The 22,539-nt window shown below is 54.1% G+C and overlaps 1 protein-coding gene across 4 annotated transcripts in view; it reads right to left on the minus strand.

The window, feature by feature from the left end:
* Positions 1-22,539, minus strand: part of MROH7 (maestro heat like repeat family member 7) — a 49,795-nt gene that overhangs the window by 2,354 nt on the left and 24,902 nt on the right. For 2 of the 4 annotated variants that reach the window (XM_019449184.2, XM_053894920.1), the window contains exons 10-21: positions 21,901-22,013; positions 21,387-21,563; positions 20,796-20,950; positions 18,483-18,621; positions 14,892-15,082; positions 11,643-11,780; positions 10,412-10,526; positions 6,895-7,035; positions 5,538-5,717; positions 4,791-4,946; positions 4,094-4,216; positions 644-746 (exon numbers count right to left, since the gene is read on the minus strand). In XM_019449184.2, coding sequence (XP_019304729.2) covers positions 644-746; positions 4,094-4,216; positions 4,791-4,946; positions 5,538-5,717; positions 6,895-7,035; positions 10,412-10,526; positions 11,643-11,780; positions 14,892-15,082; positions 18,483-18,621; positions 20,796-20,950; positions 21,387-21,563; positions 21,901-22,013 — 1,731 coding nt within the window. The remainder of the gene's footprint in view (positions 1-643; positions 747-4,093; positions 4,217-4,790; positions 4,947-5,537; positions 5,718-6,894; positions 7,036-10,411; positions 10,527-11,642; positions 11,781-14,891; positions 15,083-18,482; positions 18,622-20,795; positions 20,951-21,386; positions 21,564-21,900; positions 22,014-22,539) is intronic. The other 2 variants (XM_053894924.1, XM_053894929.1) reach the window with 2 other exon arrangements.

Here is a 22,539-nt window from a genome sequence, read left to right on the forward strand (position 1 = left end):
AGGGGCGTGGCTGGGAGGAGACATTCCCACCTGCCATCCGAAGGGTCTGAAGGGGATTCTGAATGAGGGGAATCGAGTTGTTTCGGGGAAGTGTAGAGTGAGCTGATGTTGAGGGAGCACCGTGACTAGCCAGTCTTCACATTATTAAAAAATATTCTCATCTAATCTGTGAAACAGGAGTTAATCCCCATTTTACAGGTGAGGAAACTGAGGCTCCGTGGGAGTAGATGACTCAGTTGGGGTCACACAGAAAGGGGATCATGGAGCTGAGATTCTACTTCACACTTTCTACTGCACAGCTTCGCCTCTCTTGCCACAGTCAATGGTAGGCTCCTGCTGGGCCCGGACCCGTACTGTACTAGGGAAGGGAGGGGGGAAACAGCAGTTCCGCTGTGCAGTTGCCAAGGTTGTGACCTGCACAAGGACTCCAGGCCGGATCCACCCTGTGGCCCACTTCCCAAGCAGGGATCTAGAGGAAGAAACACCTTTCTAATTCGCACCATGACCATCTGCTGGCCAAGTTTTGCACACAAGGAGAGGCATTTCCCAGGTGCCAGGAGGGCTGGCGGCTTCCTTCCAAGGGGAGGAAGCAAAATAGAGGGCAGGCAGCGCCCCAGGTGCAAGTCTAGCCCTGCCAGGTTACCTATGAACATGACTGAGGACTTCCGGAGGGAGGCCCGGGGATTCTTGGCATACTCCAGGCTCTGGCTGAGGAATGTGAAGGCGCTGTCTTGGTGGGTAGTCACCTGGGACGAAGAGAAAGCCCAAGAGTGCTGGGGCCTCAGAGGCACTAATAATTACCCATCCAGTCCTCCCAAAGCTAGGGATGGTGACCCTATCAGGCAGCCAAGCCCTGGCAGCTTGCCTCCTAAATGTCTCTGCCACCATGCTCGCCTCTGCCTGAGACCCCCAGAGACCAGGTCTCATCTGTTCTTAACAGACTGCAATGATCGTTTCCATGGTCTTCCTGCCTTGGGTATATCCTCTTCCAGTCCACCCCCTGCTACAGCTCGAAGGAAAGTTCTAAAGATAAAAGTCCAGCCTAGTGAGAATGGACATGGCATGCAAGGGACATGATAGATAAAAAGACAGGTCTGATCAGCGTGAAGGATTCAAGTTACAGAGCAGTGAAGAATAAACTGGAGAGTTAGGAAGGTCTTAAAGCCGGACAGGAATAAGACTTACCTATGTATTAGAAAATAGGAAGCCAACATCTATTCTTGATAGAGCAATGACAAAGCAATGTTTTGGGCAAAATAGTCTGAGAGTGGTGTTCAGGATGAGTTCGATCAAGTAGAAACTAGGGGGCTTGGGGGGCAGGCATCCTGCTAAGAGGCTGCTGAGAAACATGAAGAAAAATCTAATATGATTACTCTCCTGTTGACAGTCTACTCTGGGCCTGGCATCAAAGCCTTCATGATCATGCTCCTCTGCCTCAGTTTCCACCACCGCCCCCCACCCCTTGCTATACACACTCTGCTTCAGTGCCAGTGGCCCCGCTACCCCCGGATCTGTGCCTGGTACTAGCAGTTGCTCCTGATTGGAGTGCCCTTCCCTCTCTTCTTCATCTCATGCATCTTTCTCATCCCTTGAGGCTCATCTCAGGAGCCACCTCCTCCCTGAAGCCTTCCACAACCCTCAGACGGAGCTGCTCTCGCCACTCTTCATGCTTCTGCAACCTATGACAGCATGCTGTAATTATTTATATCTATGTCTCCCCCAGTGGGTCCAGAGTTCCCTCAAGAGAAGGGGCCAGCTCACTCAGCTCAGGGTCCTCAGCACCCTGGACAAAGGTTGGTGTGGCACAGATCCCAGAAAGCATTGGATGAATGGATGAATGAATGAATGAATGAATGGGTTACTGGTCCTTTCTCAAAGCTAAGGCTAGAAGTTGACCTTCACACGAGCAACGCTGTTGATGCTGAAAGAACAAAAACAGAATCTAGAGGAGCCTGGGTGGCTCAGTCGGTTGAGCGTCTGACTCTTGATTTCAGCTCAGGTCACGATCCCAGGGTCGTGGGATCGAGCCCTGCTTTAGGCTCCGCACTGAGCGCAGAGCCTGCTAAAGATTCTCTCTGTCCCTCTCTCTCCGCCCCCCGCCATTAAATAAATAAATAAACAAATAAATAAATAAATAAATAAATAAATAAAATCTACGAACAAAACAAAACAGAATCCAGTGGGGTCTAACACAGAGGTCACAAGCCACAAACCACAGTCATTGGCAGAACAGTGACCAGCAGTGTTTTAAACAAGCTAAATTGATGGCTAATTAATGTCTTATAAAAATCTGGGCTTCTAGCTTTTCTCGTGAAGCCGGAGGACCTGGCAAGAACGGCCTGCACAGTGAAGTGGAGCACCCACTCGTGCTTTCAAGAGGGCCCGGGCCCTCCGGGTTGCCCCCAGCCCCCACCACTCCTGCGCATGCTCATTCTCTGGTCGCTGTAGGTATCTGAACCAGCACCCTGGCCAAACGCCTCCTCCAGACCTCTTTTTCCCTCTGGGAAATGATGGTAATAATATCAGGCACTGCATCGTGGAGGCTTTGAACATTACCGATAAGGGTGGTATCCAGCCCTTTTCGTAAACCTGGAGTCTGTTACTCTGCACGTTTTGCTAGATTGGTGTGGAGGGTGCTGGCCTGCCCCGCCCACATTGGTGTGAAGTATTTATTGCCCCAGCAACGCCTCCGCGGAAGAGAACTGCTGGCCCAAGGTCACGTCCCTTCCCAGGGTGGCTGGCTTCCAGTAACAAACGGACACAGGGGTGTAGAGCCCTGGCCCCTGGCCCCAGTTTGGGAATCTCACTGCAGTGTTGGCTGAGATCTCCCCCAAAGCTACGCTGCAGCTTGACCTCTCCTCGTGCCCCCTGCCCTCCCTTCCGCAGGTGTCGAACCCAAGGGTGCACCCTAATAAACCTCCTGCATGCTAATCTCTGTCTCTGAGTCTGTGTCCTGGGGAGCCTGGCCTGTGACAACAGGGGAGGCAGATGGGACTAGATGGCAAAGCTTCCCAAATGTTATGCGGAGGGACAGGGCTGCATCCTGCAGGACGCGTTCTACCCTTCTACTGGGTGTTTGTGGCCAGCTCCTACTTCAGGATGCCCTCAGGTGTTAACTAGAAAGGGGGTTCTGTGGTTAAATAAGTTTGGGAAGAGGTGCCTGGGTGGCTCAGTCAGTAGAGCAGCCAACTCTTGATCTCAGAGTTGTGAGTTCAAGCTCCATGTGGGGCAGAGAACCTTAAACAAACAAACAAACAAACAAACAAATAAATAAATAAATAACTTGGGGAATCCACCGATTCAACAACCATGAAAAATCTCAGCACTGAACATCTCAGAGCCTTTAATGACCTGATGTCACGACAACCCTCCAAGAGGAAGATGACGAGGTAGTGTTTCCCAAACTTACTCATCTTAGAACCTCTTTTCTCCCCTCGGGGGCATTTCTCGTGGGAATGTGTCACAGAGAATACACCCTGGCAATTGCTGATGCAGAAAAGGGAGCCGCTGAAGCTCTCAAAGCAGGGGTATAATACAGACAGACTCGTGTTTGAACCAGACCGCTCTGGTGGCCCGAGTGGGGATGGGATCAGAAGAGATGAGAGATTCAAGGCTGAAAGAGCCAGGCGATGGCTGGATCCAGAGCCCAGCTGGGAGACATCTGTGTCTTGAACTAAGGGCAAGGACAGTGGGGATGGGGAGGGAAAAACCAGATGCAGAGATATTTAGGATATTAAAGATTGATCAAATGTGGAAGGTGACGGATATGGAGTCGAGGATAATTCTAGGTGTCTACTTTGGGGATCTAGAGGGACGGAACAGAATTGAAATGGGAAGGAAGGCCATAAGCTCAGAGAGGCCTGCTGAGCTTGAAGTGCGTGTGGTTCACCAGGGAGGTGTCTGGTAAGCCACCAGAGAAGGACACTAGAAGTGAGAAGCCAGAAATACAGATGCACGTTCAGAAGCCGACAACTTGTGGGCGGTCGTGGAATTGCCAGGCAGGATGCTTGGGCGAACAGAAGGAAGAGAAAAGTGAAGAGTTGCCCCCCTCCAGCACACTCATCAGGAACTACTTAGTCTCGAAAGCACTCACAAGGTACTTGCAAATTTTGGCCACTGTCTGCTGGTGGTTGTCCCAGGACTTCCGGCTATAAGCTCTTTTTGGCAGTTCCCAGGCCATGAAGCAGGAACAGCGGAACAGGGTCTTCACACATTTCTGGGGACCAAGAGGAGGACAATGCCAGCGCTGGGGAACTCCACGACAGCCAGAACATACTCCAGAGAAACAGTTTTGTGAAACTGACTTTTGGAAAATCAAATCCTGTTTGAAATGCACAAGTGCACTAAGGCGCCTGGGTGGCTCCGTCGGCTAAGCGTCTGACTTCGGCTCAGGTCACGACCTCGTGGTTTGTGGGTTTGAGCCCCGCATCTGTGCTGACAGCTCAGAGCCTGGAGCCAGCCAGAGCCCTCCCCAGCCAGGGCCCCCCACTAACCTAAAAGGTGCCTCGGATGCTGTGTCTCCCTCTCTCTCTGCCCCTCCCCCACTCATGCTCTCTCTGTCTCTCTCTCTCTCTCTCTAAAATAAATCAACTCAAAAAAATTCTTTTAATCAATAAAAAAATTTAAAAAAAACACTCTGAAATGCACAAGTGCAGTTGTTCCTTTTGAGGAGGACTTCCACCACGGTGCCTTTGGGAAACAGGCTTGTCCACAACAGGTGGTTAGTGACTCTGGCCTGGTTTCCCTAACGGGAGGCTCGGCCGCAGGGCCCGGGGCCTACGCACACTCACCTGGCTCACCTTGGCGTTGCCGTCTTGCATGGTCAGCAGCAGGGGCACCAAGGTGCCCATCAGCTGCTCCTCTACGGCTGGGGTGCGAGGCGACCGCAGCTTCTGAACAACCTTGCCGTACAGGCTGATGCAGGAGGAGCGCACGTCCTCTCGTGACTGGGGCAGACCCGGAGGCTCAGGCGTGCTCCCTCCTCCCAGAGGCTACCTGGGCCTCTGAGCCCCACGCGGAGGCATCAGCCTTCCTTCCACTCACTCTGGGGGGGGGGGGGGCCCTCCAGGCACAAGAAGCATGGAGATGGACAGAGAAAAGCGGAGGCCACCTGGTGGGGCTGATCTGGGGCCAGCGTCCCCCTCACTGGAGCCTAGGTCCAGAGTTCTGCCCTCTCTCCCCAGCCAGGGCCCCCCACTAACCTAAAAGGTGCCTTAGTGCCAAGTGGAAAAAAACGTCCCCCTCTGCTGGAACCAATTAAAAAATGCGCCCCCGCCAGGTGGGCCAATTGCAACGAGGCACATGTCTGGGGAGGCTTCATTACAAAAGAGCTCTCTCTGTGGGAACCAATTAGAGAAGGAACTTTCTCCATGCAAACCACTCACAAACAGTGTGCCAGTTGGAACGAGGGGCCCCTCCCCCTGGGGTGACTCCTGTCTGCCCTGCCCCCAGAAGGCCGTGGCAGCTACTGCATCCCCCAGAGTAGTAAAGAGCCCCCCTCAAACCCTCTCACCCTCCACCCCCGTGGGATCCCTTACATCACTGAAGTGTGGGAGCAGGACCTGAAGCATCTCCACATAGACCGAGCTGTCCATCAGCTTCCGGTCCTGCCCCCTGAAGATGGTCTTGAGGTTGTGGGCCGCCTCCACCACCAGCAGCCCGTCCATACTCTTCAGGCCCTTCACCATAGAGGGCAGGAGGGCCTGGACCTTGGCAGTCTGTGGGGCAGGACCATCTGGGATGGGGGCTCCTACCTGGGCTGACAGGTGAGAGCCCCAGCCTCTGATTCACTGAGATCGACTTGGTGGAGACGATACCCCTCCAGGTTTTTGGTTATGCCATCCCACCGGCCTGGAATGCCCTCACTCAAGCTCTTCCCATCCCCAAAGTCCTCTGTGTCCTCACTCACTCCTTCCTGGAGACCTGAGGCCCTTTGTGGCCACCCCCTTGTTGGCACTAGGTAGATGACCTGTGTTGCTAGTTAGCTTGCAGTCTACATCCTGTCCCCTCGGCCCTCTAGACCCTGAGCTGCAACAGCACCAGGCAGAGGAAAACAAAGCACTTTTTAAAATGCTAAGATGGGGGCGCCCGGGGCGGGGGGGGGGGGGGGGGGGGGGGCTCAGTCGGTTGAGCATCCGAGTTCTGCTCAGGTCAAGATCTTCTGGTTCGTGAGTTCCACCCTGTGTCGGGCTCTGTGCTGACAGCTGGGAGCCCAGAGCCTGCTTTGGATTCTGTGTCTCCCTCTCTTCCTCTCTCTCTCTCTCTCTCTGCCCCTCCCGCAGTTGTGCTCATGTGTGAACACACTCTTTCTCTCTCTCTCTGCCAAAAATGAACCAACATTTCTTTAAAAAATGCTAAGGTGCACCAACAATCTGGGACTCAGTTTCCTAATTTGTAAAACGGGAATGATTACTGCCATCCCCAACCCCTCCTATACACACCGCCTTCAGGGTCATTGTGAAAAATCTGGATTAGAAACGATTTCAGGGGTGCCTGAGTGGCTCAGTCGATTCAGAATCTGACTCTTGATTTCAGCTCAGGTCATGGTCTCTAAGTTCATGGGATCGAGCCCCACCATCGGGCTCCGTGCTAACAGCGAGGAGCCTGCTTGGGATTCTCTCTCTCCCTCTCTCCCTCTCTGCCCCCCACCTACTCACGTGCCCTCTCTCTCTCTCAAAAATAAATAAATAAATGAACATTTTTTAAAAAGGAAACTATTTCAGAAAGAATAAAATGTATGGGGAATCTTTAAAGGCTATCTACCCACTTTACAGATGGGGCAACTGAGGCAGGGGCAGAAATGGGTTCCAGCATCTGAGAGTCCGTGATGGCCAAGCTCCACCCTTCCTTGAGCTCGGACCTGGCTGGCCGAGCTCTCCTCTGTCCTCTGCTCACCTTCTCAGTCCTGCGGGCCAGGATGATCAGGCCTCGGATGGACAGCACCTTCATGATGGGGTCCTGGTGGTTCAGGCCTTCAGCCATCCTCCCCAGAGAATACTCCTCAGGGATCCGCCGCACCTGTTCCATCTGGAGAAGCTGCAGGGGTGATAGTAATTACTCCCTGGGCCGAGGGCCAGTGCAGCCATCCGTCTCGCCACGCACGGGGAGTGCATGCCGGATGACCAGGGGCTAAGTGTGGGGCATGAACGATTGCTATCTGGTCAGCGCTGTCCAAAGCAAGCCACGTGCGTAAATTTAAATTTTCTAGAAGCCGCATTAAAAAAGCAAAGGAGAAATCGATGAAGTTAATTTTAGTAATACATCTTATTTGACCCAATATATCCAAAGTCTTATCATTTTGGCATGTAATCAATAAAGAGATTATTGACGTATTTTAGTCTCTAAGACTTTTTTGAATCAAGTCTGAGATGCGGTGTGAATTTCAAACTCACAACACATTTCAATTCAGACAGACACATTTCAGGGGCTGACTAGGCCCCAATGTGGCTGGTGGCTATCATATTGGACAGTGCTGGTCTAGTTAGTACCAGCCACTGGCTCCTGTCCCCACCCAGCCATCAGTGTTGGTGACGCCAGACTCTGTCCTCTCTGCCTGGCTTCCCTCTGCCCACTGTCCTCAGTGAGCCCCTCAGCTCAGGATTTTAACTGCCAGCCCTAGGCATATAACACTCAAGGCACCGTCTCTAGTCTATGGCACCGTCCAGAGCTCCTGACTTGGAAAACAGTTTGCCAGAGGCTGAATGTGTCACTCTCCAGCTCAGAGCCCCCGTGCCCCCCACTGACTTTCACCATCGGGCCCTACTTGCCCCTGGGGCCTCATTCACACCATGACCATCCTCACACTCTGACCGCCAACCAGCTGCTAACTAAGCTGCCCGCTGTCTGTGGAAGGACCCAGGCTTTTTGTCCTTTCTGTGCTGGCAGGATGCCCTTCTGCAAGGGCATCCACTTCCACTCGAGCACCTTGCACGGCTCCGTCTAAAACTCGGCTCCCCCTCGAAGCCATGGTTGACAATGTGCCCAGGCCTCGTCTGGGTGGGCTGCCCCCTTCTCTGGGAGCCCTGAACAGGGAAACCCCAGTGCCCCTATCTACTTATGCGTCTGCCTCCTGCCACCCCTCTGCCCTCTGGGGCTTCCTTGGGAACACAAACTGAGTGCCTCTCCTTGGGTCCCTGTTACCTAACACAAGCTCTGGGGTAGAGTATGTGCTTAGAGCACACTTTCGGTGCATGAGTTCAGGTCCAACACGAAATTCGGTTCCTTTCCTCCTTAGAACTACCCTTCCCCTATGTTCCCATGGCAGGGGTTAGCACCACCGCCCTCCACTCTCCAACCCTAAACTGGGCATCACCCTCATCTCCTTCTTCTCTCCACCACCCTCCCACCCACGGCAGCCCCCTGCCTGGTCAGCCTCACGAACGCTTCTCCCATCCGTTCCCTGGCCTTACCTCCACTGTGACTATTGAGGCCCTGTGTCTGTATGATGAAAAGAGAGAGCTGGGGAGAGGGGCTGGGCCGTGGATCAGAGGGGGAGGAGGCAGGAAAGGCTCCACCCACCCCTCCACCCATCCACCCAACTGATGCTCAGACCTGCTCTGTACCAGGTTCCGGGCTACACACTAGAGATGCAGGGAAGCATATTGATGAGGATGATGGTGATGATGAGAATAACAGCAGTAATACAGCTGACTCACAGACGGTGCTTCCCAGGTGCAAGCACTATTCTCAGAGCTTCACGTGAACTCATTTAATCCTCAGCAAAACCTTATGAGGTGGGCAATTTATTATCCCCAACTATAAGCGAGGAAGCCGAGGCACAGGGGGGTTCCGGGACTGGCCAGGGTCACACGGCTCCCCTGAGTTCACCTGCCGTTGGAAGAAGCAAGCACGCACATAGACAGTCACAGCAGAGGTGGCTGGGGAAGCCGGGGAGGGACACGTGAGCTACATCAAGGTGCCACAGTGAACATGGTGGGCCCGGCTCTGGCCGAGAGCAGCCCACGTCTTCTGGGGAGGAGGAGAAGGCCTGGACCAGGCTGAGGACCCTTGCCCCAGGGTGGAGAGCCACTGCTCAGTGCTCCAGGGGAATGTTAAGGAAAGGGTAAGCCTAGAGCCCCATCGACAGATGAATGGATAGACAAAGGGTGGTATATACACACAAGGGAATATTACTCAGCCTTAAAAAAGAATGAAATTCTGAGCCCCTTTAACAACATGGATGAACCTTGAAGACATAAGGTTGAGTGAAAAAAGCCAGACACAAAAGAACATTGTATGATTCCACTTATGTGAAACCTATAATGGCAAGTTCATAGACACAGAGCAGAGTGCTGGTTGCCAGGGGCTGGGGAGGCAGAACGGCAGCATAGTGTTTAATGAATACAGTTTCAGTCTGGGACAGAGGCTGCATTTAGGAAGGACGACGAGCAGTTCTGTGGACGGTGCTGACAGCTGCACAAGAATGTGACTGCACCTAATGCCCCTGGGATCTACACTTAAACATGGCTAAAAGGGTAACTTTATGTTATGTATATTTTACCGCAATTTTTTTTAAACTAAAGAGAGAGGGAGGGAGGGAGAGAGTGGGTTTGTGTCTGGGTTTGAATCCTGGATCTGCCACTTACGAGCTGTGTGGCCTCGGAAAACTTACTTAAATCTGTGCCTCAGTTTCCCCTTCTAAACTGGGGGATGAAATAGCATCTGCAGCACAGGATTATCATGAGGATCAAATATATGTGTAAAACACTAAGAACGTGCCTGGAAGATAGTAAGTGCTCAATAAATGTTACCTATTAAAAAAAAGAAAAGAAATAAAACCATCTATCCTCAAATAAGTAAGCAAATGTTAGCTATAATTGTTGGTGGGTGTCCTCTTCTGGATCTGACCCTAACCAACCTCCTGATTCACCTCCCCCAGCACCCCATGGTACCCTCCACACATTCAACTCAGCTTAGATGTTACTTCCTCCAGGAAGTCCTCCCTGATGCTCCCACCACCACCACCACCACCTCCAGTCTCCTTTCTTCTGCCACAGCCTGGACTTCCACCATCATAGCACAGGTCACTCCATGGCACCCCATGTTATAATTACGGTGTCCTCCGGCTTCCCTACCGCATTGAAAATTCCTTGAGGGCTAGGCAGAGTCAATTTCATATTTGTACCTCCAACCTTGCAGGTCTGGTGCCCAGCACGTGGCACTGCCCAGCAAAGGCTGGGGTTGCCTGGGCATGAGGGGAGTCTGGGAGAGAGTAGAATGGGGTGTGGGGGGTGGAAAGAGGAGGACCAAAGGGAAACCCTATGAGGCCTTTGTATTCTAGAGCAATCATGCTCATGAAACTCTCAGTTGTTAAGTACTGTTTGCACAGGAGAAATGACTGGTCACGTGAACTGAGGTCTGTGCTCCGGGAGGCCCAGAGGAGCCTCGCCCGGTGCCCGCTGCCCCTCGGTACCTCCACGAAGAAGGCGGTGGCAGTGATCTTGTGCTTCTCGTCGCCTCTCTCCAGGAGTGGGATGAGCAGGTAGAGGATGCGGCAGAGCTCCTGGCAGGAGTAATGCACCATGGCCCTGGGGGTGAGGAGGGGCGAGCAGTCCTCTCAGGCTCTCCAGCCCCGGGGGCCTGCTGGGCGGGGTCTGGCCTGGCACTCTAAACTCTGGGCAAGTCAGGGGCACCTGGGGGCCTGTGTTCCCAGGATTTCCCACCCCGACAGGCTCTCAGAGGCCACCTGGTTTAACTCTTTGTTTTACAGATGGGGAAACCGAGGCTCAGAGTGAGAAAGCTCGCCCAAGAGCACAGAGCATATAGCCCTTTGCATGATGCCTAGAGCACAGGAGGTGCTCAATAAATGCAATTGTATCATGAGACCCCCGGGGACCGCACCATCCTGGGCACTCAGGGCGCAGGGTTAAAGAACAGACTGTAGGAGCCATGTCACCGAAATCGAGGTATGCCTTCTCAACCTTATGCGAGGCTGTGTATGGTTGCAAGGGAAGAGCCTGGTCTGGATCAGGAGGTCATCTCCCAGCGTTGCCACTTCCTAGCTGTGTGACCTTTGGTGCATAACTGTCCCTCTCTGCACCCTGGCATCCTGCTCTGCAAAATGTGCGTTGATAATCCCTGCCCACTGGTCAGCATAATGACAGCGAAAGCTAACCTGTGTTGAGCTCTTGCCATTACCAGGGAATGTTCAAGTACTCTATTCAACCCTCATCCCAAACCCTGAAGATGGGTCCTATTCCTATTTCCACACTACTGATGGGCACATGACACACAGAGAGGGGAAGGAACTTGCCCTGAGACACACAGCGGGGAGGGGATGAGCTGGGACTCAGACGCAGGCAGACCGACGCGAAGGCCCCACACTGAAATACTAGACCACCCCACCGTTTCTTTATTAGCATGGGCACCGAAGTCCCAAGACCGCGAGAAAAGGTGCTTTGTAAGTATACTAAGTGCTCCACAACTGCCGGGCACTGTCATAGCCACAGCCTCCACGGACCGTGTGCCATTATTCATGTGTGTGGCATCCACCCACCAAGAGAGGCGATACCCCGCCATTCAGAAAACAGGTGATGGACCGAGGGAAGGGTCTGGCCCAGAGACAGACGCGAAGCCACGTGTGTGTGAAGATGCTGGGGTCTCTGCCTCCCTGCACCCCCTGCCCCAGGGAGCCCCAGCCTCACCTTGCCAGCAGGGACACTCCGCGGTGGTGGTTCTCGGCCTGCCCCATGAGCTCCCAGCCGCCCTGGTCCTCCAGAAAGGTGGCCTCGTATGAGCAGCCCATCCTCAGCAGCAGGGTTTTCACCACTTTGACCACCCAGCTGCCAAGACAAGGGGGCTGAGATCTCCTGCCACCTGCCCCCACAGGCCGGGACTCCCTCCCAGCAGCTCCCATCTGGCCAGACCCGCATCTCTCCGCCATGCTGATTGTTAGATAGCGATAATTGGTGTCTCCAGACAAAGAGGCTTTTTAAAAATGATTGTTAGCTTTGAGAAAGAGAGTAAACAGAAGCAGAATTCCCTTCCTTTCAGAAATGCTGCTTTATCTTCCCGTTTCTTCTGAGCCTCTTCCCTAGAGGGAGAGGTGGGGGCCAGGCCTCCCCAGCCAAGCCCCGGGGTCCTGCCTCACTCGTCCCCACTCCTTCACGCCCATGACCGGGCAGCGCCCTGCAGGACAGTCCTCTCTGCTCACTTGTACAGTCACCTGCGCTGGCCCCGAGTCCTTCACCCCCTCAGGGCACGTAAGGAGTGATTCGCCAACCTGGAGGCACTGAAGGACCCCTCCCCCCGACCCGGACGCAGCGGCGCGTCAGGCCTGGTCCGGCCTCTCCACGCTTCCACCGTTTCCTCCATCAGCCTCCAAATTTTAACAAAAATGCCGCTACCCTTCCTCCTTCCTCCCCACCCCCCTCCCAAAGATACAGCGCTAGGAGCCCCCAAGTGAGGTCTGTGCTGCTTTGCAAAAAAGGGGAGGCGACCCTAAGCGGAAGTCTGGGGACGGTGGCGCGGCTCCTTTGTCTCCCCCAAACACCCACTCCGCGAGCGTCACCTCCCTGGAAGGTTCTCAGCTTTTCCCAGCAAAGCGGAGCATGTGTTGCCCTGACCCTGCAGCGGGGTGGGGGTGGGGGGTGGCCAACGACCCAAGGCGGAGCTGCGTCCAAGTGCGGGGCTGCCGCAGAGCGCAGAAGTGGACTTCATTACGCGGGGCGGGGGGACGCTCCCCGGACGCCTGGCTCAGGGAGGCCACGCTCTTCATCGCTAGACAGTCGAGAACTTCTCCACCACGTGCTCCCCTTCCCTCCCCCACCCAGCGCCTCCTCTGCTTTCCTCTGCTTCTGTTTGCCCCGGAGCCTGCCGGCTTTCTGAGTCAGGGGTACCGGCCTCACGAGTGCCGGCGGAGTCAGCATGGGTGCCCCGGCCTTGGCACGCGGTGTCGCGCTGGGATGCAGTCCTGTTTGTCCTTCCACCACACCTGTGGGGCAGGAAGACTGCCCCCATTTCGTAGGCAAGAACACCAGGCCGCCAAGAGGCTAAAGCAGTTTACTCAGCGGACACAGCCTAAATGATGGAACCAGCACTCAAATCCAAGGTGCTCTAACTTCAAGCCCCACCACACAAGGGCTCACCCTCCGCCCCTCAACGTGTACCCCTCTGAGCATTACACAACAGAAGCCAAAAAAGAAAAGACTGACAGGGGCACTTGGGTGGCTCAATAGGTTAAGCGTCCAACTCTTGATTTCCACTCAGGTCATGATCTCACGGTTCATGAGCTCGAGCCCCACGTGACAACGTGGAGCCTGCTTGGGATTCTCTCTCTCCCTCTCTCTCTCCCCCGCCCCGCCCCCTTCCTCTCTCTCTCTCTCTCTCTGCCCCTTGCTCACTTGCATCCTCTCTCTCTCTCAAAAAAAAAAAACAAAACTTTTTTTTTAATGAACATTAAAAACAAAAAGACTGATAAACTCAACTACACACAAACGTAAACCTTCTGGATGGCAAACGACCATGAAATGTTGCAGGTTAAGTGACAAACTGGAACACGAGTGACAAACACTTAACGTCCTTAGCACAGAAAACGCTCTCACCGGAAAAATCCCCAGCAGTCCGGTGTAAAACGGGGCAAACACTGCTCACAGAACAGGAAACACAAACGGCATTTCACCTGCCACCTCATTCAAAATAACAGGGGCGCGAATGAAAATCACAGCGTTTTTTCCAACTTTCAGATCCGCGGAGATAAACGTGTCTGTTCCCTGGTGCCGGCAAAGGCGTGGGACGGTCATTCTCACACACGGCTGCACTCCGTGCCCTCGGGGGAGGGCGCTTCGGCAAACTGGGTGCTGCAGGGGGTGCTGCCGTGTTCCCCTTCATCACTCACTGCTCACCAGCACTTTCCACTGCGCATCCCTGTTCCAGCTCGAGATTTCGATGCAGGGACCCTTGGACACGCCCATTCTACTTTCAAGAATTCGTCCCACATGTACAGTCACGCCTAGAGACATACACATGAGCTCACTGCAGCACCGTCTGTAAGTGCCAAGGGCTGCAAAGTACCTAAATCGAGAGGATCCTGGTTAAATAGACTATGGTACCTTGAAACTGCACTTACAGGGATATTATGCAGCTGTTAAAAATAATGAGGCAGCTCTACATGTATGATCTCCAAGATATAGTAGCTGCTCAAAGCAAAAATGTCTAACTGTAAAGTCCGCTACCGTTGGTATAAAAACAGAAATCTAAATGTGTGCTTATCTCTGCATAAACCAGCTGGGGAAGGGTATGAAAGAACCCGGTTTTTCTGGGGAGGGTCACTGGGTAAGGAGAGGAAAGGAGACTCACCTCCAACGTCTTTTGAGACTTTCACCCATGTGCGTATATTACCTACACGGGTTAATAATTAAAAATAAAACAGTGTGTGTGTGTGGGGGGGGGGTTCCTGGGTGGCTCAGTCGGTTGAGCGGCCGACTTCGGCTCAGGTCATGGTTTCACGGTTCATGAGTTCAAGGCCGGCATCGGGCTCTCTGCCATCAGCCCAGAGCCTGCTTGGGATCCTCTGTCCCCCACTCGCTCTGCCCCTCCCCCACTTGCACGTGGGCTTGCTCTATCAAAAATAAACATTTGAAAAGGTACTATATTAAAAAATAGAAAATAAAATGGTGGGCCGTGGATACAACTCTAATACAAATAATATCTCTAGAATGCCCGGGGGAGAAACGAAATTGTGAGCTGATTGCTTGCCGTTGTCCAGTGTCAGCCAGAGCCTGGCCCACACATCACAGCAGATGCTCTGAAACAGTTGTTGAAGAAATGTACTGGCTCTCGTAAAAGTGTGCTTCTGTTTTCTCCTTTAGTCCCAAAGCTAATTTCTATTGATCGATCGCCCTGACGACGCTCGAAAGGGCCCTCGCTGGGTGGCTCCCCCCCAGTGGACATACCGCACAGGTACGAAGACGGAGGGCTGGGCGTCCTTCTTGGCGTCCTTGCGCAAAGCCACGCGGCCAGACAGGTTGAGGCCGATGTGGTAATGGACCTGAATGAGCAGGGCCAGGAGCAGCTGGGGGTAGATGCGCCTCACGCAGCCCACGCAGCTGCTGACCGACAGGAGCTCACACAGCCCGCTGGCTGCCTGGGGGCGGAGGGGAGGCTGGCTGCAGGCTCCGGTAGGGGCCCGGGTCGCTTCGCTAGCAAGCTGGACCTGGACCTTTGCTCTTCTCGGGCTCGGATTGGGAGAGACCAGCCTGGTGGCTCAGTCAGTTAAGCCTCCAACTCTGGGTTTCGGCTCAGGTCATGATCTCACAGTTCATGAGTTCTAGCCCCGCATGGGGCTCTGTGCTGACAGTGTGGAGCCTGCTTGGGATTGTCTCTCTCCGTCTCTCTCTCTGTCCCTCCCCTGCTTGCTCTGTCTCTCTCTCAAATTAAGTATATTAAAAAAAATTTGTTTTTTAATTGGGAGAGCCCAGCTCTCTACGCTCCCTATTGCACCCCAACTCCTGGCTCTCTGGGTGAGCCCTACACGAGAACAATAGCCTGCCTCCTTGATGTTGACACAACCCTGGAACAATCATGGTAGAGGGATCCTCTCCCACCTTTTGTCAGGTAGAGTCTTTTTAAAATTTTTTTTAATGTTTGTTTATCTTTGAGAGAGAGAGAGAGAGAGAGACATAACCCGAGAAGTAGGCTCCAGGCTCTGAGCTGTCAGCTCAGAGCCGGACTCGGGGCTCAAACTCATGAACCGTGAGATCATGACCTGAGCCGAAGTTAAGATGCTTAACCGCCTGAGCCCCGCCCAGGTGCCCCTGTCAGGCGGGGTCTTGATCCCGTTGTGAAGGTGGGGAGACAAACTCAGAAGGGAGAAGACACTTACCCATGGTCACCCAGCCCTTGGGAGCAGGGCTGGGACTCAAGTCCCAGGTGTCTGGGACTCAGACACCAGGTACAGGATGCCCTGCCTCTTCCTCATTCATAACACAGGCACAGAGATCGTGAGGGGGCACCCATTGCCCCTTCAGTTTGGCCCATTAAACCAGGCCACCCTCACTGGATCTCCTGGTGCCCAGCAACCAAGAGAAATAAACCCCAGCCTTGAGTGGGAGCCAGGGAGGCCCAGACCTGGACTGTCCCTCCACGCCTACTGATCACGCCCCTGCCCCTTCCATCCATGACTCCCCACACCAGCCCTCCAAAGTCCCGGAAGCTTGGTTTTGTTGGTATTTGACCCACGATGCTCCCTGGGACCTGACGGGTGCTCACCTTCCAACTTCTCCACCTGCTGTCCAGTCTGTCCTGGCCTGGGCCCGCCTCCCACTCGGCCCACTAAGGCCGGAGGAGAGTGCAGGGGCAGGGGGAGGTGACAGGTGGAGGTCACAAGATTGGATGGCTCATTCTGGTCCCACCACTCCCTAGCCCTCTTTGGGCCTCAGATTCATTCATCCTCTGTAAACTGGGGTCTCTGGTCCTCTTCTCGCCAGCCCCACAGGTGATGGAGGGTGAATGAGGGGAGGGGTGGGAAAGAAGCCTTCTTTACGAAGAAATGGCCAAGATCCGTGCCCCCAGGCAGCCGGCCCAAGGGAAAAGCCTTGGATTGTGAAGTTGGCATGTTCCCAGGGAAACAAGTCACACATTGAGGGCTGGGTGGGGACCACGAATGGCAGTTATTTGTACTTTACAGCTCGGGAAGCCCTTCCACACACACTATTTCACTTTTCCGAACAGGTAAGATAGACAAGGCAGGAGCTATTACTGCCCATTTTACAGATCTAAATACCAAGGCTAGAGATGGTTATATAGTGAGGGAGCGGCAAGCTAAGCTAAGCTTCTGGGACTCAGAGCCTTTACATTTTTCAGTAGACCAAAGATAATGCTTGTATCCAAAGAACACGGTCAGCAGGATAAAGAGAAGTCTCTAATGATGTGCTACAGGGCTCTGCTCTTGGCTCAGTCTTGCTCAAATGGTTTGTCAACACCGTAAGATAAAAATGAGTCCGCACTGTATCCATGCTCAGACTACGCTTGAACAAAAAGCACAAATGAGTGACTCAAGAATACACTAGCACACAACGACTGAGAGAGGAAACGATGAGTGACCAAATCAGGGAAGGAGCGGGTGCCCATGCCTTATTCATAGAACTCAGTGCTGGGGGAAAGGGGCAAAGGGACACGGTGGCAAAATGCAGGATTCAGAGCTAGGAGATCAGGGTCCGAGCCCTGGCCCCACCACTCACTAACTCTGTGACCTTGGCTAAGACCTGGGATGTCACCGAGCAACACTGTCCTCCTCTGTTAAGGGGTAACATCACCCACCCCTCCACCCACCATGTCTTTGCTTCTCTCCACCAGCATGCCTTGTTCTCTGCTGAATCCCCAGAATTTATGTGTGCCCGGCACACAGTAGGTGCTCAATTACTGTTGTTGACTAAATGAATCAGTTCAACAATTTTTTGTTTACTGTCTACTATGTACCGGTATAGGCTAGACATTAGGGATATCCCGGTGGGCAAAACAGGTTCAGGCACTGAATTCGTGCATCTCACAGATTACTCAAAGGACTCCACACACTATTGTCAAATCACAACTGGGGTAAATTCTCCCAAGATAAAGTATGTGAAGCAAAGTATAATATGCACAGATTTGATCATGTCAGGGAGATAAGGGCGGGCTTCCCCGAGGAGGTGATGCTTGACTTGAGAGCTGGGGGGATGAGTAGGATTTAGGTTAGTGGAGAGAAGTTCAGGAGAGAGACAGCATGTGCAAAGGCCCTGTGACGGAGATTGCGTAGTGTGTATGAACTTCTGACGAAGAACAACAAGGCTGGGCTTAAGTAAGAGGGACCGTGGAGTGTGGTGAGGCTGGCAAAGGGTGTACGGCCTTAAGCACAGGTAGGAACACCGTGCTATTCTCAAGGGCAATGGGAAGGCATTGAGGGTATTGAGAAGAGCAGAGGTGCATTTTCAAAGATTTTTTGGCTGCGGTACAGATTGTAGGAGGAGCTGGAGTGGGAGCAGGGAAATGAGCAGGGGTATTATCTAGCTGGCTAGGACCAAGGTGCCAATGATAGAAGCGGAGAGAAATCTATCCTCCCACCCAGTCACCTTCCTGCAGTTGCATTGCCTCCTGTGTTCTCAGGGCTGACCTCTGAGTCTGGCAGCCACCTTCTCCGCCACCATAGGGAGCAGACTTTATCGTTTCCATTTACAGATGCAGAGACTGAGCCTCAGGGAGGTGAAGTGACTTCCTTAGGTCATAAAATACTAACTCAGCAAAGCCAGATCTCAGACTCAGGTCTGTGTGTCCCAGGTCATTCGGTTTCCTCCTCCCAGGCTGCTGCTGTCCCTGTAAGCAGCAGTACTGGGCCATCCAGTGGGTCACAAACAAGAGCCCAGAGATGGACAAGTGTGCCCAAGGCACACAACTAGCTCCTGGCAGAGCAGGCCACTAGAAGCTGGGTGTGCTGAGCTCAGCTCAGCAGGCGGGGAGGAGGCAGGAGCCTAGGACCAGGCAGTCAGGGGGTAGGCGAGGTGGGTCCTCACCGCTAAGGGCACGATCGAGGCCCGGCCCTTCTTGGTGAAGGGCTTCTCCTTCAGGCTCATCAGGAGCAGATCCAGGAGGTCTCGGATATCACAGCTGGGCTTGCACAGTATCAGCTGCCTCCACATCTCTGCGCCGTTGCTGGGAGGTCAGGGGTTGGGAGATGGTTAGTGGGGACCAGGGCACTAGCCCCACCCAGCCTCCCAGCAGTTTTGGGAAGAAGACAAGATGCCCTCGAAATGGCACCCATGGGTGAGTCAGCAAGGAATGGTCCAGAAAACACTCTCTAAGAGGCAGGGGGCTAACAATTATTGAAAACCCTATTTCCCGTATCATATCAGGTGCTTTATACATGACTTATTCAGCAAATATGGAGCACCTGCTATACGCCAGGCACTAAGCAAACCTCTGGGCATATAGCCGTGAACGAGATATTCAAGACATTCAAGGTCACTGAATTCTCAAATGACCCTCGAGGTGGGTTGTTATTCTCATCTTACAGATGGGAGTTGAGGCTCAGAGAGGTGAAATCACCAGTCCGAGACTACACAGCTAATGAGCTACAGAGTCAGGAAGTGACCAGCCTTCAAAACCTGTGATCATTCCTCTATGCCAGGGGGCCCCTTAGGACCTGGACCTTGCATTGGTCACACAATCTCAAGGAGTGCCTGCTCCTGTCCCCTAGAAGTCAGTACTCCAGGCAGGGGAGAGCATCTGGGCCAGCCTGTGAGCACTCCTGTCACGGGGAGCTGAAAGCACTGACTGGCCAGTGCACTAACGGGTTAACAGAACCCTTTCCCCCTTCTGCATGAGCATGTGAACCTTCCATTAACTTTCCAGCTCTGTTCCCCTGGAAACATGATAAAGATAGTATGTCAACTATGTTGCTAGGCAACATCGCTTATAGTAAAAATGACCCAATTGGTAAATTGCATCTGGGCTGGGAGGAACTATAAATTAACTCTAAGAACCGATGAGGACGCTGTAGCATTGAGCTTCCTGGGGTGCGGTGGCTCTTGGGACGGGGCTCGCCCCCTGTGGGGACCCCAGAAGCCAAGTCTATAGAGCTTTTGTGAGAGACAGTGGTTCCCAGGAGGTCTGAGCCATCTAAGCTAGGGCAGCTCCTATACCTTTCACCTGGGAGGCCCAAGAGACCAGCTCTTAAGCCCCGAGTGGGGAATGTGAGGCCTCCAGGGCACAAGATGTAAGGAGACCCTCTCTCTGGGGCTCATGCAAGTGGAGGTGTGGCCCCTGAGAGCCAGGCCGCCTTAAATTTTGTCCCAGTGCTGTCTGGCCTGCTGCATGGGCTGCTGCAAGGACTCCTGGGAAGAGGAGCCCCTGTCATTGCTCTGTCCTATATCCTGAGTGACTCCGATGTCAGGTGTGCCCCCCCCCCCCACCGCCGCCTCCACCAGTCTTATGAGTCTGAAGGTTTAGTGATTCCAAGAAGAAACCCTCTGGGGTGGGGGTGGGGTGGCCAAAAAGGGTTAAATTCTTCCAGGTGGGAGGAGGGGGATGTATCACCCTGGCCCTCACCTTCCTAACTGATCTCCCTGGCCTCTGTGAATGGTACCAACTGTCCCTACTAGACACACCTCGTCACACAGCCCTGCACAATTCTGCCCTCATGCTCAAACAACCATCTTAAGGCGTGGGTCCCACAACTTGCTGCCTTGTTCTGTTCATTCAGAAACGTGTGGGCATGTTTCCTGGACTGGGAGGCTGGAGCAGTCTGGCCTCTCTGGCCACGGTCCCCTCTGCCCATCAGGTCCCTTGCAGCGTCCAGCCCTGGGCAGGCACTTAGCTCAGCTGGCTGCATTACTTGTCACAACCAGCCATCTGGGGTGGGAATTCTGCAGGGAGTAGTTCTCCTTCTGCCTCTAGGGGAAAACTGAAGCCCAGCACGGGCAAGTAAACCACCCAAGAGCACACAGCAGGTGGAGGCAGGGGCAGGACCAACACTCAAGCCTCCTTTCTACGGCACCCCTAGAGCTCTGGGCTTGGAGTTGGTCAAATGTGAGTTTAGGTCCTCATCCTGTTGCCTGCTCACTGGGTGCCGAGGACAAGAGACTTCCCCTTAGTTTGCCCATCTGTAGAATGGGGTTGTTGTACCAAGGAGAGAAGGTATTAGCGCCCTGCACGGACGTATCCAGTGCTTTGGAAATGCTGAATGGCTGTCAGAGGCACCACAGATCTTATGGAAAAGCGACCAGCTGGGAGGGCAAGGGCCTTCTCTGGGTGGAAGGACAGGTTCCTAGCCCAGGATGGGGGCTGCTCCAACCTGGGAGTGGTGGCGGGAACCCCTCAGTCGGTACCTGTCCAGCGGGAGGGGACACGTGAGCAGGGCCACGACCACCTCGGTCATGAAGGAGCTGGCCAGGAGGGAGACGGGCAGCAGGGCCACCTCACGGGCCCGGGGCTCCTGGATGTGGTTCAGCTGCATGTAGATGGCCTGCATGATTTCTGGGATCTGGGGCACAGCCGGGAGTGGCCGTGAGCAGGCGGGTGGCCGGTTGGAGAAGGCCGGAGGCAGGCGTGGGGAGATCATGGAGATGAGAGGAGGAAGGAAGTGGGGGTGACAGGATAGAGTGACAGGGGAGAGGAGAGAGAGAGAGGAGGGCCCCAGGAGAGAGAGGGGAGAGAGGGGGAGCGGCACGCCTGCTCCTTCCCTGGGAGACAGCCAGGGGTCCTCACTGCCCTCCCCACCCCCACCGGCTCAAGTGAGTTCTTTCTCACCTGCAAGTCGAGGCACCTAGAACTCACCACCACCACCACCACCCATGCCCCGCCCCGGTGCCTTGGGGTTCCAGCACCCCCCATTCTGCCACTGCCAGATGGCCGGTCCCAAGGGATGAGCAGGCCCTGCGGGGTCTCCCTGCCCAGTCCCTGCCCGCAGGGGGCCTTACCACCTCCACCACCCTGTGGTGGTACCACTCCAGCACCGAGCTGATGGTGACCTCCGAGGCCAGCTGCATCATCTCCCCCAAGTCCTTCCCCCGGGCTTCTGAGCTGCCTTTCAAGCCTTCCAGGGCTGCTAACAGCAGGTCCTTCACCTGCTGGGGTCCCAGGAAGTCTCCAAATTCCTGAAACAGGCACAGAGGCACTGACACCCATGGACAGACCCCTAGCGACGCACACAGAAGTCAGCAGGCAGGCCACGCATACTCCGTTCATCTGTGGGTGTCCAACCCTTTGGGGAGGAACTACAAAAGAAGGGGCGACATGGCCCCTGCTCCCAGAAGAGGGGGTATGCTTCTGGGCACAGACCAGGGGAGGTCGGGGCACTCGGGGTGGGCCCATGTGGTTGGGAAAGGCTTCCTTAAAGGGGACTTGAGCTTGGAAAGAGGGAAGGCGGGGAGAAGGCACTGGGGCGGGCTGTTCCCAGGAAGGCCCCAGGGCTGATGGGCAGCAGGCGGTCACCGCGATCACACGCAGAATATTCTGGCATGGGCAGACAGGGTTGTAGGGCCCCAGGAATCGCTTGTTGCTCTCATACAGCTCCTTCTTGTTGGTCTCTTCCTTATCTCTGGCTCCTGCAAGAAGAAAGCCTGCTCCGTAAGGCCCGACCACCCCCCCCCCTTTATTTTTTAACTTTTTATTAAACATAGACGTAGGAAGTACACAAATCGTAGGTAACCAGCTTGGCCCATTGTTACGTAGTGAATATGTTCATGTAAGCCGGCACCCAGGTCAAGAAACAGAATGTGGTCAGCGCCCCAGAAGCGCCTCTTGGCTCCCTTTCAGTCCCCTGTCCCCTCCCCTACCCGGGGTGACCACTGTCCTGGCTCCTAAACCCACAGGTTAGATGTCTTGGTGCCACGTCACTTTCCATGGTGTGAAGACACCAGCATTTCTTTCTTTCTCCTACTTCTGACGGACATTTGGGTCATCTCCATCTGTAGTGCTGCTCGAACATTCTGGTATGCCTAGTCCGTGCCTTTGGGGGAATGTCAGGCACACATTTGTTAGGTATGTAGCTAGGGGTGTACCTGCTGGGCCCTAGGGTGGATCTAGGCTCAGCTTCAGGGGATGCTGACAAATGGTGTTCCAGTGGGGACC

The sequence above is a fragment of the Panthera pardus genome, unplaced genomic scaffold, assembly GCF_024362965.1.
Source record: "Panthera pardus isolate Hobbes unplaced genomic scaffold, ASM2436296v1 HiC_scaffold_11, whole genome shotgun sequence".
NCBI classification, from domain to species: domain Eukaryota; kingdom Metazoa; phylum Chordata; class Mammalia; order Carnivora; family Felidae; genus Panthera; species Panthera pardus.